The following is a 19143-nucleotide window of genomic DNA, read 5'->3' as shown; positions in this document are numbered from 1 at the left end:
GCTGGTCCTCATTATGGTCACCTGGGTCTGGTGGACCCGAGCCAGGTCACCGACCCTGGACTGATCGCCGGCCAATTATTGGACGTGTCCAACAATTTCACGTTGGGGTGGTGGAATCACGCCAGGCAACTTAACAAGAAGCCATCACGTGGCATGAATTATTGAACTCAATTCTAGTCGCCAATGATGAGTGTGCATGGTGTGTTGAATAAATACATGAAATAGTTGAAAACAATACAAACGTACCAATGACCACACGCTGCTTTCTGTGGGATGGGAGTTTGTGCCACTTCAGTACCAGGAAGTAGTCATGGAATGCTGGGAGTCCACTGATACGGCGCCAGTTGGTGCCAGTTGGTGCCAAAGATTATGTAATTGGTGCGTAGTGGCGCCGAATTAATGTTCGCTCAACATGTTGCCGTTATTCGGCGCCACAGCGAGCCACTATGCACCAATCACATAATCTTTGGCGCGAACTGGCGCCAGCCCAGTGGACTCCTAGCATCATTGGCGCAACTTGGCTCGCGCCATCACATTCCAGTGGATTCCAATAGGCGGCTTGTTTGTGACATTTGGTTCCAAAGACAAAGACTTGTAACATTATGAAACATTTTTCTTGCTGCCAAACTCAATTTTTGCCGCCGTTACGAGCCAGTCGGGAGGCAGTGTGAGCCACTGCACGCCACTAGGCACCTTATTGGTGACACTTGGCGCCACAGCAAATTGCATTGGCGCGAAATGGCACCAACTGGCACCAGTGGACTCATAGCATCATTGGCTCAACTTGGCTCGAGCCATTACATTCCAGTGGATTCCAATAGGCGGATTGTTTGTGACATTTGGTTCCACTTGGTGGACACTTGGCGGTAATTGCTTGATGCTAGCGGCGTGACAAAAGATTTGAAACATTTTGAAACATTTTTCTTGTTGCCAAACTAAATTTTCGCCGCCGTTACAAGCCACCACGAGCCAGTTGGGAGGCAGTGTGAGCCACTGCATGCCACAAGGCACCTTATTGGTGACACTAGGTGCCACTTAAATTTTTTTTTTTTTTTTTTTTTAATTGCATTGGCGCAACATGGCTAGTACACATATATTAATAACCAAACATAGGAGTACTTTAGAATACAAAATGATGATATCTTGAGATTCACAGTGGAATCTTACTGTAAAACAAAACTGAGTGGGCGTATCTTACCATTGTCATCACAAGAGTCGGACTGGAAGGAGCTCAGTGATTGGACCTCCGAGTTAGTGCCCCTGTTGCTCCCCGAGAGACACGTGACTTCCTCCGCTACGTCCGCCATCTTCCCTGCAAGACAGAACCACGGCCCAGTTGGGGGCCTGTTAGAAGGAAAACACAAATACTGGTTTGCAAGTTCCAACAGTTCCACAAGACGTACCCTCATCGCTGTCCCACGGACTCTTTTGTATGGAGTCGCAATCTGATCGACAGGGAGAAACTGGAGGAAGGTTGGGGGCCACGCTGCAGACCACCACACCCTTCCTGTTGGTCCCCGAGAGAATCCTCTGCGAGTCCGGGTGGAAGGTGCTCATCTCTGTATGTTCCACCATGCGTCCGTCCACCATCTTCTCCAGCGTGGACTGCGGATCGCCCTGGAAACAAGGCGTGTACCCCATCGGCCTCACGGGGACCTGCGGAGGTCCCATCATCCCACCCGCCCCCAACACGGCGGGCCCCAGCCCGGTCTCCGAATAGAGATTGATAGGGTCTCCCGCTGTGGAGTGCAGGGTCTTGAACTGGAGACCGTTGGCCTTGTTGAGCAGGGCCGCCGTGGCCGGGTCCTGGACCAGGGACAGGTTGTTTCTGGAGTAGCTCTTTTGGAAGACTTTCTTACGGAAAGCGATGAAGAGGACGATGAGGGTGGTCATGACAAAAAGCACCACGGCGATGCCGATCACTTCCTCCTTTCCGACCACCGCGTGCCCCGCCTGCATGTCGGGGACCACCACGGGCCTCAAGCTGCAACGCTGGCCCACAAAGCCTGCTGAGCAGTTGCAGTAGAAGGACCCGTGGGTGTTGACGCAGGTTCCGCCGTTCTCGCACTCGCCCTCGGGATTGTTGTGGTCGCATTCGTTCACATCCTTTTCACATCTGCAGGAAGGACCAGAAGAAGCTGCTGTGAGAAGAAGGCGTGTTAAGCACGTGTTATCTTCTCCCGTGGGCTTCGGGACAATCTTGGGCGATCCAAAGGAGAACACCAGATAGCAAAAGACTGCAAATGAAATTCATTGAGAATCATCTCTCAGCTCACAAAACAATCTCTTTGTCTCGGGAATAATTCATGATTTTTACGCGTGTGAAGCGAGTGCAAGGTTGTAGCTTATGTTCCATCTCGCTGGTGGACCTTTGCATACCAACATAGTCTAACCTGGATTTAGAAACCACCATTTTTCAGAGGAAAATGTATCTGCTATTGTACAATATTATGTCTAATATCGTGTCTCATTTGTTTACCTTCTTCTGTATCATTCTGTCCATGTTATGCATTATTTTTTGCTTGTAAAACTAGAATTTTCTCGATAAAATGTATTTTTGTTCATTTTTCCAGGTGTCTGAAATATAAATTATAATTCTAAATATAAATTAATTAATAAATCATGCTGTTTTTTTAGTCAAAAATATGCCTATTTAAGCAAATTGTATGTATTTATTTTTCAAATTGTGAATGTAGTACTCTACATTGGTCACTAGGTGTCAGTAAGTGTTGACCTCTGGAATAATAGCTTTTATAGCAGGTTTATGAATGCATCTAACGATTATTTTTAATAAGCCATTAATCGGTTGATTATTTTTTGATTAATCAGATAAAAGAACACTTGATTTCCACCTCTTTATTCAGAAATACAACTTCTGAATAATAATAATACCAATAATATTCATATATGAGATAAATCATGCTGTTTTGTGGTTGACTGTGGCTAATTATTAGTAAAAAAAAATATGCCTATTTAAGCAAATTGTATGTATTTATTTTTCACATTGTCAATGTAGTACTCTACATTGGACACTAGGTGTCAGTAAGTGTTGACCTCTGGAATAATAGCTTTTATAGCAGGTTTATGAATGCAACTAATGATTATTTTTAATAAGCCATTAATCGGTTGATTATTTTTCGATTAATCAGATTAAAAAAAAAACACTTTTGATTTCCACCTCTTTATTCAGAAATACAACTTCTGAATAATAATAACAATAATAATATTGATATATGAGAGCTATAGTTGCTTAGCAACAATGCGGAGTAAAAAGATATAATTAAAGCATGGAGACCTCAGGTCAGGCCACCCCTGGGAAGACATCAAACACCAACGGAGACACTAAAAGCCTGGGAGCCACCCAAGATGCAGCAAACTGGGCGCCATTTGTGTCGTCTCACTCGACCCGAGTGGAACTCCCTATTTCCCAGCTTGAGGAATCTATTGATTGTGCAAATGAGAGCGCTACGGCAGGAACGTCTGCACATACTGCGGCACGAGTACTCTGACATCTAAAAAGCCTGCAAAAAAGATGGGAACTCAACTCTGATAGCTTCTCCGAGATCCAAGGTGAAGTTAAACACCCTAGGGAGGATGCTGCAATGAGCATATTGCGATATTAAATGAAGGCATTGTAGGATAATAATACTTCCTGGAGCGCTGCTCCTCAAGAAGCTAAAGAAGGAAAAATAATAATAACTGAAGAACACAATTGATGAGATGGATCAGAGTGCACAAATGATTAAAGCCAGATATAATATACCAGGGCATATTAGAAAGCATAACGATTAAAGAAAATGTATTACTAAGTTGTTTATATTTATGGAAATGTCGTTGTTGCCCGTGACTGCACCATGTTCACTTGTGTCACGCTTGCTAGCCGCCATTTGCATTCATGCCCTCCGCTGGCTTGGAGTGATTAGAATGCTATTGATGCGTCTGAGGATGTTGGCACGGGGAATATGGCAAAGGTGCTTTCGATCGGCGGCCCCCCATGCAGCCGTGTCGATGTATCCTTGGGAAGGATACTGAATGTTCCAGCAACTCATTCGCTGCCAAAGACGGATTTATACACCCAATCCCATTTATTTGCATTTATACTTTTTATTTTTATTTATTGATACACACAAAAGGCAAAAAGCGGCGATGATGCAAGCGCATAATAAATGAGCTCATGTTTGCTGCAATTTTAAGATGTAAAAACGACGTATATTTCCTTGGCGTGCCTCCTTCCCACTTCCCAGGAAGTGGAAAAGCATGGAGGGAGGTTGACTATTGAAGAAAAATGTTAACACATGCGTGCTCATGTGTGCACGTGCACACGTGCATCTTGGAACAGTTCAGTTCCAAGATTGTAAATACTGTACTTCTGGTCTTATATTTATTTAGAAATATTAATAAATAAAATATAAAATATTTTAGACAAACAACCATTCACACTCACATTCATACCTATGGACAATTTGGAGTGGCCAATTAACCTAGCATGTTTTTGGAATGTGGAATGAGTACCCGGAGAAAAACTAACATGCTAACTCCACACAGAGATGGCCAAGGGTGGAATCGAACTCGGGTCTCCTAGCTGTGTGGCCTGCGCTAACCACTTGAGATAAATATAGTATAAGTGCCTCTCAGTCAGTTAGAAGTTCTTACCTATTTTGGTTTTTTGGTTCCTACCTAGCTGCATATGAGTGAATGGGACGGAACTAATTGTCTGTGAAATCGTGGTTTCCGCACGTGCACGTTTAGTCGTTACACCCATAGAAAATAAGCTCCGTTTTTTTGTCACATAATTGAGATCTCAAAAGCTAATAGCTGCTAAAAGTTAGTGAAGATCTCTATAATTTCCTTCCTAAGGCATTTGTGCAGTTATTAAGGTGCAGTATATGTGTTTAGGATTATTTTCGTTTCAGTCTCTTAGTGTCGTAGTTTACAGTTAGCTACTAGCTACTAGCTTAATGCTCATCATGAATGTGATGGTTGTTTGTTGATGGAAATGTATGTAATGTGGCAAGTTTATTTGCTCTACAGTAAAGAAAAAGTCTTAATGATAAGAAAACAAATTAGTATATTTGTGTATTATGTAATCAGTAATTTATTGTATTTTGTATCTGAATCCTTTTTAGTTCTGACGTTGGTTTTGTAATAAATCCATCAGTAAAACACAAGAACTAGTTGCTGTCCGAGGGAGTTACATACAGTATATGGCTAACTTAGTGTCAAAGTTATGCTTGACATGCATCTGAGACACTATAGTTGTACATAAATCAATAATAGAATACATCTAATAAGTAGAAGTTACTCACGTTAGACCTTTAAAGCCTCTTCTACAGCTGCACAGGAAAGCGTTGCCAATGGCCTTACAGACGCCACCGTTCCTGCACGGATTGGGAACACACGCCGTGATCTCCATCTCACATCGGCCTCCGGTGTACAGGCGGTTGCAGATGCAGGAGAATCCTGGCAGATGGAAAACACAGGAAAAGAAGGGAATAGTCATAGAATTCATTGGTGGGGTCAAATTGGCTTGAGTTTTCAATTCACTCTTGGCCAAACAAACATTACTAGTACTAATATAGAGGTACTAATATAGCATATTTGAGGTTTTAGTACAGGGGTCTCAAACTTGCGGGGCCCCCACCTTGATACCAACGTTTAATGTTGAAATGACAGCTTAAAGCTGTCATGAACATGATTTTGCGACGCCCATACTGTTACCCTACCCTGTTTTGCTTTGGATTAGCAATGAAGCTAAAGGCTTATGACGCTGGGTACAAACAAAATGCAGGAAATGATTTGGAATAAAAGGGAAAATACACGTCAACATAAAGCATCTTGTTAAAGTTACAACGCTGCTCCCAGATGGAACTGAGTACGATGCTAACTTGCTAATTGGGTCAAATTATTACGTTTCATTCATGTTCATGTTGAAGGTTAAATAACTGTTAATACTGTACATTTCAATCTGAAAAAAATATTTCTCTACCAACTGTAGATTATTATTTGCTGTTTTATTATAATTTTACTTATTTATTACTGATTGATTGATTTATTGTCTTTATTCTTAATTTGTTTTTTTTTTTATCTTATTTTGTGTATAGAAAAATAAAAAAAATAAGATATTTGCCAACAGTGGATGTTTTATCAAGTATTTTGGTGTGGAAAAGCGGAACCAAAGTACTGAAAAAGTGTAGGGTATAGCAGAAGCAAAAGCATTGAAGATTGTTTTTTTTATGATTTTTTTCCAGTTTTTAATAAATGTGTTTTGGGTTTTTTTTTGAAAACCTGATGCGGCCCGGCTTCACCCAGAACCTAGCTCCGGTGGCCCCCAGGTAAATTGAGTTTGAGACCCCTGTCTTAGTACATGTGGCCATGTTTGGGTGCCTCACCACCAGACGACAGAGTGACGCAGCTCCCCCCGTTGCGACACGGCTGCTGCAGGCAGGCATCAGGGAAGAGGACGCAGCCCAGCTTCAGCTCCGTCAGTCCCACCACTTCAGCATAGCGCGAGCGTTTGTTCTGCAGCGGCAACTCGTTGTTGTTCAGCATGACCGAGTCCAGGCAGCCCTGGAAGCCCTCCATCGCCATGGGGTCCTTGTGGGCGTCGATGAGGCCGCGTGAGGTGGGATGCTGCACCTGAGACGGTTGGAGACGATCATTGGAGAACACACCCGCAGACTTCCAGCACAATTCCTACACTTTCTACAAACACGGACTTAAGTGTTTAGATTGATTGGATCCCTTGGCTGTGGGGGTTCAGACCATCAGAGGAGACCAGACTTTGTCCACCGGGGGCCAAATACTGAAGAGTGAAAAGATGTGGAAGGCTACTTTCAAATTCTATATTCTATATTCCCACCAATACTTGTGTGATGAGATTTATATTTTTCACTTTTTGTCTCTGTGTGTCTTGTTCAAATATATTGTTATATTTATACATTGTTTAAAAACGGACTTTATTCACTTCCAACTATTGTATTTAATAAAAAGGCATAATTGGGTCATGTTGTTGAGATCATTACATTGTCCATAAATAAGTGTGTGTTTGTCTAAAGTATTTGTCTTGTACTTTATTTTAATTATAATTTGGAGATTTTTTTGTGAAGAAATAAAAAAAATCATTCAATAATCTATATAAAAAAAAGTTCTGTATAGGAAATACTACCATTATTAAATATACTTTTAGCTGACTAAGAAAATGCATTTTCCTCAATTATGTTGTTCGTATAAAGTTTTCATGACTAAATTATCATTGTACATGTATTGATGATAGACTGTAAGTTCCCAAGGGGGGGTTACTTGAAAAAAAAAAAAAAAGGTCCGTATAGGTAATACTACCATTATTAAATATACTATTATTATATTACTATTATACTATATGACTAAGAAAATGCATTTTCCTCAATTATGTTGTTCAAAAAAAGTTTTCATGACTACATTATCGTTGTACATGTATTGATAATAGACTGTAAGTTCCGGGGGGGGGGGGGGGGGGGGGGTACTAGGGGAAAAAAAAAAGTTCCGTATAGGCAATACTACCACTATTAAATATACTTTTAGCTGATTAAGAAAATGCATTTTCCTCAATTATGTTGTACATATAAAGTTTTCATGACTACATTATCATTGTACATGTATTGATGATAGACTGGGGGGGGGGGGTTACATTAATAAAAATGACAAACGGCATCACAACACTGGTGCTGAACATTGAGATTTCCGTAATGCACTCGAACACAACGTAATGAACTCGAATCATTTGTATTTTGTGCTGACGTGATGCTCTGACTAATTAGTTTTTCTGTGTCAATTAATTGTCGACTGAATGCACCAACTACGTTACAAAGACCCTAATTGTGCACATGTAATTAAATTGATGTGTCTTCTTCCAGCATTGCGGCCACTTTGCTCGGCGGTCCTTGAACACAGCACGTGTGATGCAGATTGAGATTTATGTGTATGACTTTCTCCGACATTTGTATTTTCTATTTTTCCTTTCACCTCGTCCTTGTTCACTAATGTTAACGCTGTGCGTGAAGGTGAGATGTGCTGCTGTGCATTTTTGATTGGTGCATAATCTAATGCTATTTGCTCATTTTCATTAATATTTAATGATTACATTTACAGGTAACATTAGCGGCATTGTACTGCTTATGGTATTTCCATGTTGTTGCAAATCAAAGCACAGCAAAAGAGCGTAATACAGTACAGTTTACCACATGGTACCACAGCTTGGCACCACCAAACAGAAGACAAACCCACCAGGAGATGTCTTACACCTCTAAAACCCTCTCCGGTTTAAATGAGTACTAGGGTGGTCCTTATTTTTCAACTTTTGAAATTTCATGCTCTCACCCCACCAATATGTTAGGATAAATGTAAAAAAAACATTTGGGCAAAATGTTGTCAATATTATATATGACATTACTATACAGTAAAAGTTCCCTTATTGTATGCATGAGTGACGGCTTGCATGTGACCGTGTTGTCCAAATGTCTTCTGGTTTTTGTTTTTTTAAGTAGAGGCTCATTAAGGTGGTCCTGATATGGGGGTCAAATTGGTTTCTTTTGGAAATGTTCAACTCTCACCCTCCAAATGTGTTAGGACAGCGGTCTCAAACACGTGCCCCCCCCAGTTTGAGGCCCCCGCCTTGATATGAAAGTTTAATGTTTGATATGGATGCTGTATGGTATCATGTACCCAGAAAAAATGATTACGTTTGATTCATGTTCATGTTAAAGGTTAAATAACTGTTAATAGTTATCCTCCCTATTCGTGTGGAAGTGGTAAGTTTTTGGCTATTTAAGTTGAAAGGAAATAACTTGAAGGCTACCGTTTAGGTGGCTAGCTCTCTAGTTTGCGAGTTAGCATGTGTCTCAAGACCCTGCAGTTGCGCAATATGTTGTAAATAAAAAGAGTATAAATGTGACTATAGTCGTGTTTTGTCATGTCTACAGGGCTCTAATAATGCTTTGTTCATTTTAATCTGAAAAAAATCATTTGTCTACCCACCAACTATATGTGCTTTCTTAAGTTTTTATTATTATTATTATATTTATTTATTACTGATTGATTGATTTTCTTTATTCTTGATTTGTTTATTTATTTTTCATCTTATTTTGTGCAGAAAAATAAAAATTAAGATATTTGAGAACAGTGGAATGTTTTATCAGAGCTTTTATTGTAGAAAATCGGAACCAAAGCACTGAAAAAGTTTGTATATTTTTCAGTTTTTAATAAATGCGTTGTTTTTTTTTTTTGAAAACCTGATGCGGCCCAGCCTTGCCCAGACCCTAGCTCCAGTGGCCCCCAGGTAAATTGAGTTTGAGACCCCTGTGTTTGGATATCAATAAAAACACACTGTGCAAAATGTTTGAATTTTTTCAACAATATTTGCTCAAGGCCTCTGAATATTTCCAGAATTGCTGGTTTTTGAGGAAATTGTAGCATTTTAAGAACACAAAGCAAAATAAAATAATTAATTTAATATTCAGTTAATCAAATAAGTTTTTAAAGTTAAATCACAATATTGCTTATATTATACTATGGTTCTGATTTCATTATTTGAGATACAAGCATAAGAAATTAGTTTCATGCTTTATTTCAATGATGTCATTTACTTGTATTATGTTGGTTACCACTCTGTCACAGTGACTCGTCAATAAAGGTAATGTTTGATTTTATTTTGATTTGTGTTCTTAAAATGGTACAATTTCCTCAAAAACCAGCAATTCTGGAAATATTCAGAGGCTTTGAGCAACCTCTAAATATTGTTGAAAAAATTCAAAATTTTGCACAGTGTGTTTTTATTGATATCATAACAAATTTAGAGGGTGACAGTTGAACATTTCCAAAAAAACAAACATTTGACCAGCATATAAGGACCACCTTAATGAGTACCCTATGTGTGCAGTTGAAAAATAAGAAGTGTTTTTCTAATCTAATCTAATATAATCTAATGTAATATAATCATGTCATGCAGCTGTTCCTAATGTGAAAGTGAAAGCTGAAAAGGCCAAGAAAGCAAGGACCGACCAGCGCTCCAAAGTAGATGGTTCTGTCCGAAGCAAGAGGTTGCAGGTACGCCGGTCCGCTGCGTCCCTCCACGTAGCTGTCATCCAAAGACAGGCTGCTGAAGTTGCGGTTGAGCTCCAGCGTCACCGTGTGCCAGCTGCCATCGTTGATCCGACGGCCGGAGATCCCCAACATGTGGCCTCGGTCCGCATGTCCGTCGCCGGGTACGCAGGTGAGCTGGAACCACAGCTTTCCTTCGTCCAGCTGACACGAACAAACACGTGACCCGCGTGTACGTCATTGATCTTTTCAGCATGTTGAAGAGTGTATTGTATTTAAACTATTATAGTGTATAATATATCAAACGTTTACACATCGTCAATACAACTTGACTCCAATGCTCAGAAGCTAACAGGTTATTCTCAGGTTTAGTAAGATTGCGTCTTCAGCCAATCAGAGAACTTGGGTGGGCGGGTGTTTAGACCACATAAGCGATGAGGATTGGCTAAAATTGTGTCTTCAGCCAATCAGAGAACTTGGGTGGGCGGGTGTTTTCTTTTTAATCACATAAGCGATGACGATTGGCTAAGATTGCGTCTTCAGCCAATCAGAGAACTTAAGTGGGCGGGTGTTTAGAGCACATAAGCGATGAGGATTGGCTAAGATTGAGTCGTCAGCCAATTAGAGAACTTACGTGGGCGGGTGTTTAGGGCACATAAGCAATGAGGATTGGCTAAGGTTTAGTAAAATTGCGTCTTCAGCCAATCAGAGAACTTGAGTGGGCGGGTGTTTAGAACACGTCCAAAGTACCGGGAAGTCGATACAGCATAGCGAGACCATGGCCAGTGAGGAGGAAAAAAAGACTAGTGAAAGACTAGTGAAAAGACTGCGTTTCTCAAATGAAAGTACAGATACTACTTTAACCTTGTTGATATCGAAGGTATAAATGTACGTACATTATGTCCCAAAAAAAACTTTGTCCACATCTTGTGCCCACAGAAACATCTGTCTACTGCAATAAATTCTAACCTCTGTAATGGTACCCGTCTTTGTTGCTACTAGCAATTATAACTAATGATTTTTTAAAAAAGTAATGTGCCCAACACTGGCGATAAGAATACAGCAGATCCCTGTCTCCATAAATACATAAATACACGGACAGTCAGTAGAAATTTGGAGACATTTTTTTTTATTTTGAAGCTCTAAACCGGACTTTCCTGATATGAATTATTTGTTTGGGATAATAACAAAAACTTAACAAAAGAAAATGGCGACTGTCAAACACAAAGTCCCAATAGTGGATACCGGCGGTTTGCAGCTCAAACCGCCCCCCACCACTCCAAGTGCCCAGAGACGTTGTTCACGTTATCGACGTGGCACGATGCCGTTCACTGAACTAACAATGCTGGCCTTCTTGGGCCTTTATTTAGGCCTCCAAAGACAATCCTCAAATGATGCTGACACCCACTCAGTATTGCACAATGTGAATTTGGCCCACTTTGGCACAGAGACCAATCCACCATAATATGACAGCTCATCATTATTTCTAAATTAGAATTCCAACCCCTACAAGTAGAAATATGAATATTTCTATTGACGCTTTCTCTCGTCTGCTCGCCTCTCGCTTCCATTTACCCCGTAATAGAAGTCTAACAGTGTGGAGATGTTCTTCTCAGATGATAACCACTGGATATCTTAAGAAGTTCATTTTCCCAATTACAATCCCCATCATAAATCAGCAACAAAATATTGCCTCCAAGAGGACCATGACAGGAAATCAAATCTCTCTTAAAGCACTGAGTGACTGCATCCGTGATCATCCTAACGAAGTGCATGAGCGAAGTGCGTGCACGTACCTTCAGCATGGTGCACGGCTCGCTGTGAGTGTACATGATGATCCCTCTGGTCTGCAGCGTTCTTATTCTCAGGCTGAGCTTCAGTTCTGTCTGGAGTCGCTCTGAGAGCTGGTACTTGATGTAGCTGTTACCCGAAAAACTCAACGACGAGTGACCTGCACGCACACACGGACGCCGGGAAAGCGGGTTACATAAGATGAACGCATAAAGTGGGGCTGTTTTATCGTGGGACACACACCTGCGCACTCGCCCAGCTTTCCCGGTGGGCACTGACAAGCGTAGCGCCCCCTGGTGACATCCACTGAAACACACTGCATGTCTGCCGGACACGGCTGCTCCTCACATTGTTCTGACAGTACAGCACAGTTGGTGTCTGACAACACAAACACAAATTTAGACCATTTATTATTAGTTCAGACAGATATAAGCGTTTTTACAGCTTACTTTGCACTGAACAGGAAGTCATTTAATGCTGTGTAACTAGACAGTAATAAAAAGAACACACCTGACTTAGTCAACATGGGCGGGCCCCCAAGTACATTTTCTCATATTTAAGTGCATTACATCATAAAATGCTGCCAATTTTGTGAAGATGACTCACAAAATGCATTAAAAGCCAATTAACATACGGGCGGCCCTCGCTTTACAGTCTCTTTATTGCAAAAGGCTATGTCAGCATCACTACACTACACCACACATGCAGCAAAGTTTGCCTTGGGAGGGGCCTAGATCTGAGTGTCCATTTTATTTTATTGTGTTAAATACTCTTGAGAAATTAAAGTTTATTGCTATCGATAGTAGACAATAATTTGTAGGACAATTATCATCCAGCAAAATGTACATTGGGAGATTTGACAAGATCTGACAAATCTTAAGTAAGTTTGATCAAGTGTCCATTTTATTTTATGTTTTATTAACAGTGTTAAATACTCTTGAGAAATTAAAGGTTATTGCTATCAATTATAGACAATCATTTGTAGGACAATTATCATCCAGCAAACATTGGGAGGGGCCTAGATATGACAAATCTTAAGTAAGTTTGATCAAGTGTCCATTTTATTTTATTTTTCATTAACAGTGTTAAATACTCTTGAGAAATTAAAGTTTGCTATCGATTATCATCCAGCAAAATGTACATTGGGAGGGGCCTAGATCTGACAAATCTTAAGTCATTTTGATCAAGTGTCCATTTTATTTTGTGTTATTAACAGTGTTAAATACTCTTGAGAAATTAAAGTTTATTGCTATCGATTATCATCCAGCAAAATGTACATTGGGAGGGGCCTAGATCTGACAAATCTTAAGTCATTTTGATCAAGTGTCCATTTTATTTTGTGTTATTAACAGTGTTAAATACTCTTGAGAAATTAAAGTTTATTGCTATCGATTATAGACAATAATTCGTAGGACAATTATCATCCAGCAAAATGTACATTGGGAGATTTGACAAGATCTGACAAATCTTAAGTAAGTTTGATCAAGTGTCCATTTTATTTTATTTTTCATTAACAGTGTTAAATACTCTTGAGAAATTAAAGTTTATTGCTATCAATTATAGACAATAATTCGTAGAACAATTATCACCCAGCAAAATGTACATTGGGAGATCTGACAAATCTTAAGTAAGTTTGATCACGTTTCTGCTTGGACTGTTTGGACCACAGCAGCTAGTACTCAGATGAGTAACTGTGAGTAACTTTGGAGATAATTGAAGTATAATCCAAGTGTGGAGTTACATCCCAGTCTAGGAACTGAACTCGCGGGTAAACCGAGGACCCCCTGTATTTGGTAATGATCCTATATCCGTGTGATTACGTGCCGACCACACAGGACCACATGATTCCACTTGGCCACATCCCTTGTCTTACCGGTACAAGTGCAGCGGGAGGTTCGATGAAAGCGCGGCGAGACGAAGCTGACTCGCGGCGTGCTGTACGTCGCCAGCTTGTGCGAATCCAAGACGATGCTCTGCTCGCACTGCGCCCCGCGACAATCCAGCCCCGAGCAGTTTTTATCCAGGATGGCCGACACCTTGAGGACTTCCTCGAGTCTCCGCCGAGAAGCGCTAAGTTTCTGAGTGAGGTAAGCCGCCTTATAGTAGCCGCCCTCCGCCGTTTCCACGGCAACCAGCATATCCAGCTGCTGAGTCCCCCCGACCGGCTGCAGGCTGAGCAGGTGGAGGCGGTCCCGCTGCTGGGAGGCCGTGGCTTGCTGCAGCACCTTCAGGACGGTCTTCAGGTGCGAGGACACGAAGTCTTGTGGCGTCACGCTCTCGAAGCGAACTGTCACGGCTTCACGCAGCATGTCAGGGGTGGCCTGCTCCACGTGCACGCTCACAGGCACGGGGACCGCAAACCGCCCGTCGCTGACACTGGCGTTCAGGGAGTATCTGCCTGCGTCCAAACCCCCCAGGGCGATGATCTTTCCGTCGCGAGGGCTGATTTTGAAGAGACTGCGATGGACTGGCGGAGCGTGACCAAAAGTCAAGGCGTCGTAGGGGTCGGCGTCCGTGGCATGCAACTTGCCGATGACTCCACCGGGGAACTCGTCCTCCATGGTGACGATGTGGACCTCCAGTGGAAGCGCCACTGGTCTATGCACGCTTTCCTCAATCACCCTGACTGTCAGCATGGACGACGAGGACAGGCGAGGCCTGCCGGAGTCTGTCACCTGACGGAGGGGAAGAGAGAGGCGATTAGATGCCGATACTAATAATCCATCCCTGACGTGTTAATGCAGATTAATCCGTCATAATTACTAATCTGATTACAATTTCAACACAGTGCTTAGTATGACAATAATTCCTAGGACAATTATCATCAAGCAAAATGTATATTGGGAGGGGCCTAGATCTGACAAATCTTAAGTAAGTTTGATCAAGTGTCCATTTTATTTTATTTGTATTAACAGTGTTAAATACTCTTGAGAAATTAAAGTTTATTGCTATCGATTGTAGACAATAATTTGTAGGACAATTATCACCCAGCAAAATGTACATTGGGAGATCTGACAAGATCTGACAAATCTTAAGTAAGTTTGATCAAGTGTCCATTTTATTTAATTTTTTATTAACAGTGTTAAATACTCTTGAGAAATTAAAGTTTATTGCTATCGATTATAGACAATCATTTGTAGGACAATTATCATCCAGTGAAATGTACATTGGGAGGGGCTTAGATCTGACAAATCTTAAGTAAGTTTGATCAAATGTCCATTTTATTTCATTTTTTATTAACAGTGTTAAATACTCTTGAGAAATGAAAGTTTATTGCTATCGATTATAGACAATAATTCGTAGGACAATTATCATCCTGAGTAGATTTGATGCGGAGGTCTTATGTTTCAAGATGGCATTTTTAGTGTTTAATAGTGCTTTATTATTACGTCCTTATTGTTTTGTGCCATATTGACCCCCCCGATCTTATGTTTGTAGCCTGCTGTTTAGGCCATTGTTGAACAATTGTTAGCATCCCTTTGCTACATTGAACGATCAGATATCCCTGCAGAAATACTACAGAGATGGAGAGGCTGCATAGCGAGAAAAAGACGGTATAAAGGTCACCGACTGTCTTAATGGGGAAGGTGAGATGGAAGCGCTAACGCCGCTAACCCGGCTGAGTGCACCACTGAAGATCTAACAGTATATTTAACTTTAATTAATCAAAATTAATCCACAGCAACACTGTGATTAATTATGTGATTACGCTTGACAACAATTGATTGTTTTGTGTTGATCAAGTAATATTTAAGTCGAGTTCTTATGGGTTGATTTGATCATTGATTATTATAGTGATCTTCTAACTAATAAAATATGTATTGATGTTGATAGGAAAAGTAAAAAGTGTACCTGTATGTGAATAACATATTTGGTCGCCAAGTCCCTCCTGAAGACTTGACTGGCCACTAGAGTTCCATCTTGTTCCAGCACAAACTCGTCTCCCTCATTTCCAGACAAGATGCGGAAATCAAACGGCGGGCCATTACGTGACGAGTCCAGGTCGATGACAGACAGCTGGATGATGCTGGTACCGATCGGCTTGTTTTCCTGGGGAAGAAATCAAACCGTCACCCAGACCCTCCTGACTGGATATTCATCTCTTCACCCAAATATTGATTTAGTCATTTCCTAGCTCTTATACTGTTCGGTGTCACACCGGATCTGGACCCTATCCCTGCCTGTCAGTCAATCACATTCACACCTATGACAGATTTAGAGCCTCCAATTAAGCTATCGTGTATTTGATTCATACAAGCGGAACAAATAAGTTGGCAAACTCAGCCATCCTCTCATCTTCATCTTCATAAATACGAGTCTGTCAGCAAGACGTTCACCTGGATGACAGTGGTGAGGTTGGCCGGCAAGAAGGTGGGCGGGTTGTCGTTGATGTCGGAGATGTCGATGTTGACCGGAACGGTAGAGGACATGGGCGGGATTCCACTATCCAGGGCTCTGATTGCCAACGTGTAGCTGGGAACCTGTATGGAAAAAACACAAATGATTAATGATCAATTCCTGCTGATCGGTGGTTTGATTTAAGGTTGATTTCAGTCCAAGTGACAACAAAAAGTGTCAGTAGTACAGTAGCAAGTAAACAATGTTCTCCACGCTTTGCCTGCATGCATCCTGCATTCATGCCTGAATGATACGCTGGCCCCCAGCTGGGTGGCAGCAGTGTTCAAACTAATCCAACCACCCAGTGGAACGCTGGGAACCGATCCTGAGCGATGGAGACGTTTTGGGATGAAAGCGCTTCAGGAAATACGATCAAGCATTCCCAGCCCTTGGATTTACCGTGAATACGCTTCTTAACCTTCCTCTTGTGTTAGCTTTCTGGTATCATGTCTTATGTTAACGGGTGGGTTTTGACCCGTGTATTAAATCAGCTATAAAATCCACTAAAAACAATAAGTTAGCATCAAATTAGCTTCTCATGTCTTGGTTACCTTCTTAGGCTTCCTCATCCATGAAAATGTTGCTTTTAATACTTTTGGTGTGGGCATGGAGGCCTTTTTTTATCACTATACCCCTCCTTTTCTATTTCCAAAAATGCTCAAATCAACCTCAAAATAATCATATTCATAAATTGAAGGTTGTTTTGTTAATTGGCTATTACTGAGGGATATAGAACATATCTCTTAAATCAATTAGTTTATTTTCTCATTTTAGTATTAATGACTAAAGAAACATGTATGGTGTTGGGGTGAATTTTGACCCATATATATTCATGTCAAGAAAAGGTAGAAAAAGTTATTGTTTTTAGCAACACAACTTTAGTATAAAGTGAAATGAAAAAGCAGAACAGGTCCAGATCTTGGTTCACTGTACTTGTTGACATTCTTTCCATCATCCAAATTGGTCTTTCCATGATCCAAATTAATCTTTCAATCATCCAAATTGCTCTTTCCATGATCCAAATTGTTCTTTCCATGATCCAAATTGAGCTTTCCATGATCCAAATTGAGCTTTCCATGATCCAAATTGAGCTTTCCATGATCCAAACTGTTCTTTCCATGATCCAAATGGTTCTTTCCATGATCCAAATTGTTCTTTCCCTGATCCAAATAGATCTTTTCATGATCCAAACTGTTCTTTCCATGATCCAAATTAATCTTTCCATGATCCAAATTGGTCTTTCCATGATCCAAATTAATCTTTCCATGATCCAAATTAATCTTTCCATGATCCAAATTAATCTTTCCATGATCCAAATTAATCTTTCAATCATCCAAATTGTTCTTTCCATGATCCAAATTGTTCTTTCCATGATCCAAATTGTTCTTTCCATGATCCAAATTGTTCTTTCCATGATCCAAGTTGATCTTTCCATGATCCAAATTGTTCTTTCCATGATCCAAATTGTTCTTTCCCTGATCCAAATAGATCTTTTCATGATCCAAATTGATCTTTCCATGATCCAAATTAATCTTTCCATGATCCAAATTAATCTTTCCATGATCCAAATTAATCTTTCCATAATCCAAATTGATCTTTCCATGATCCAAACTGTTCTTTCCATGATCCAAATTAATCTTTCCATGATCCAAATTGGTCTTTCCATGATCCAAATTGTTCTTTCCATGATCCAAACTGTTCTTTCCATGATCCAAATTAATCTTTCCATGATCCAAACTGTTCTTTCCCTGATCCAAATTAATCTTTCCATGATCCAAACTGTTCTTTCCATGATCCAAATTAATCTTTCCATGATCCAAATTGTTCTTTCCATGATCCAAATTAATCTTTCCATGATCCAAATTGTTCTTTCCATGATCCAAATTAATCTTTCCATGATCCAAATTGATCTTTCCATGATCCAAATTAATCTTTCCATGATCCAAATTGTTCTTTCCATGATCCAAATTGTTCTTTCCATGATCCAAATTATTCTTTCCATGATCCAAACTGATCTTTCCATGATCCAAACTGTTCTTTCCATGATCCAAACTGATTTTTCCATGATCCAAACTGTTCTTTCACTGATCCAAATAGATCTTTTCATGATCCAAATTGATCTTTCCATGATCCAAATTAATCTTTCAATGATCCAAATTAATCTTTCCATGATCCAAATTGTTCTTTCCATGATCTAAACTGTTCTTTCCATGATCCAAACTGATCTTTCCATGATCCAAACTGTTCTTTCCATGATCCAAATTGATCTTTCCATGATCCAAATTGATCTTTCCATGATCCAAACTGTTCTTTCCATGATCCAAATTGATCTTTCCATGATCCAAACTGATCTTTCCCTGATCCAAATTGATCTTTCCATGATCCAAACTGTTCTTTCCATGATCCAAATTAATCTTTCCATGATCCAAATTAATCTTTCCATGATCCAAATTGTTCTTTCCATGATCCAAATTGTTCTTTCCATGATCCAAATTGTAAATGTGAAATCAGCCAATCAAATGAGTGAATTCCCGTCACATATCTGGACATTGTTTTTATGCTGGGATACTGGAAAAAAAAGCGGTCAAAATGAGAATCCCCTGAAGCTTCCATGATGAGAAGAGGAGCTGGTTGTCATTGTGTTGGCTAATTGTACACTTAGGATTTCAGTTGTGGCTCAAAATATTGCTTTATAGTCATATTATTATAACCGGGTCCAAACCCACCCTAACAATACAGTGGTCATAATTTCAACCAGACCATTTTAAGATGTAGTAAAAATGTTTTTTTTGGTTTTATTTAGTTGAAATAGAGTTTCCTGACAAAGTGAAAAAGCCTTGATGCAATAAACAAATGTTATGTGATTCTTTTTATGCATTA

The 19143-nt window shown here is 40.3% G+C and overlaps 1 protein-coding gene across 6 annotated transcripts in view; it reads right to left on the bottom strand.

The window, feature by feature from the left end:
- The window catches only part of LOC131134832 (protocadherin Fat 3), a 121606-nt gene that overhangs the window by 10966 nt on the left and 91497 nt on the right, over nucleotides 1-19143 (bottom strand). For all 6 annotated transcript variants that reach the window (XM_078792681.1, XM_078792682.1, XM_078792683.1 and 3 more), the window contains 10 exons: nucleotides 16203-16346; nucleotides 15718-15915; nucleotides 13739-14540; nucleotides 12109-12243; nucleotides 11871-12025; nucleotides 10036-10278; nucleotides 6390-6636; nucleotides 5307-5460; nucleotides 1404-2116; nucleotides 1199-1312 (listed from right to left, as the gene is read on the bottom strand). In XM_078792681.1, the coding sequence (XP_078648807.1) occupies nucleotides 1199-1312; nucleotides 1404-2116; nucleotides 5307-5460; nucleotides 6390-6636; nucleotides 10036-10278; nucleotides 11871-12025; nucleotides 12109-12243; nucleotides 13739-14540; nucleotides 15718-15915; nucleotides 16203-16346 (2905 nt within the window). The remainder of the gene's footprint in view (nucleotides 1-1198; nucleotides 1313-1403; nucleotides 2117-5306; nucleotides 5461-6389; nucleotides 6637-10035; nucleotides 10279-11870; nucleotides 12026-12108; nucleotides 12244-13738; nucleotides 14541-15717; nucleotides 15916-16202; nucleotides 16347-19143) is intronic.

This window comes from Doryrhamphus excisus, linkage group LG8 (genome assembly GCF_037039965.1).
Source record: "Doryrhamphus excisus strain RoL-2023G ecotype Guam linkage group LG8, RoL_Dexc_Guam_v1.1, whole genome shotgun sequence".
Classification (NCBI taxonomy): domain Eukaryota; kingdom Metazoa; phylum Chordata; class Actinopteri; order Syngnathiformes; family Syngnathidae; genus Doryrhamphus; species Doryrhamphus excisus.
Note: the sequence above shows the minus strand (reverse complement) of the source record. Positions and strands in the feature narration are given on the sequence as shown.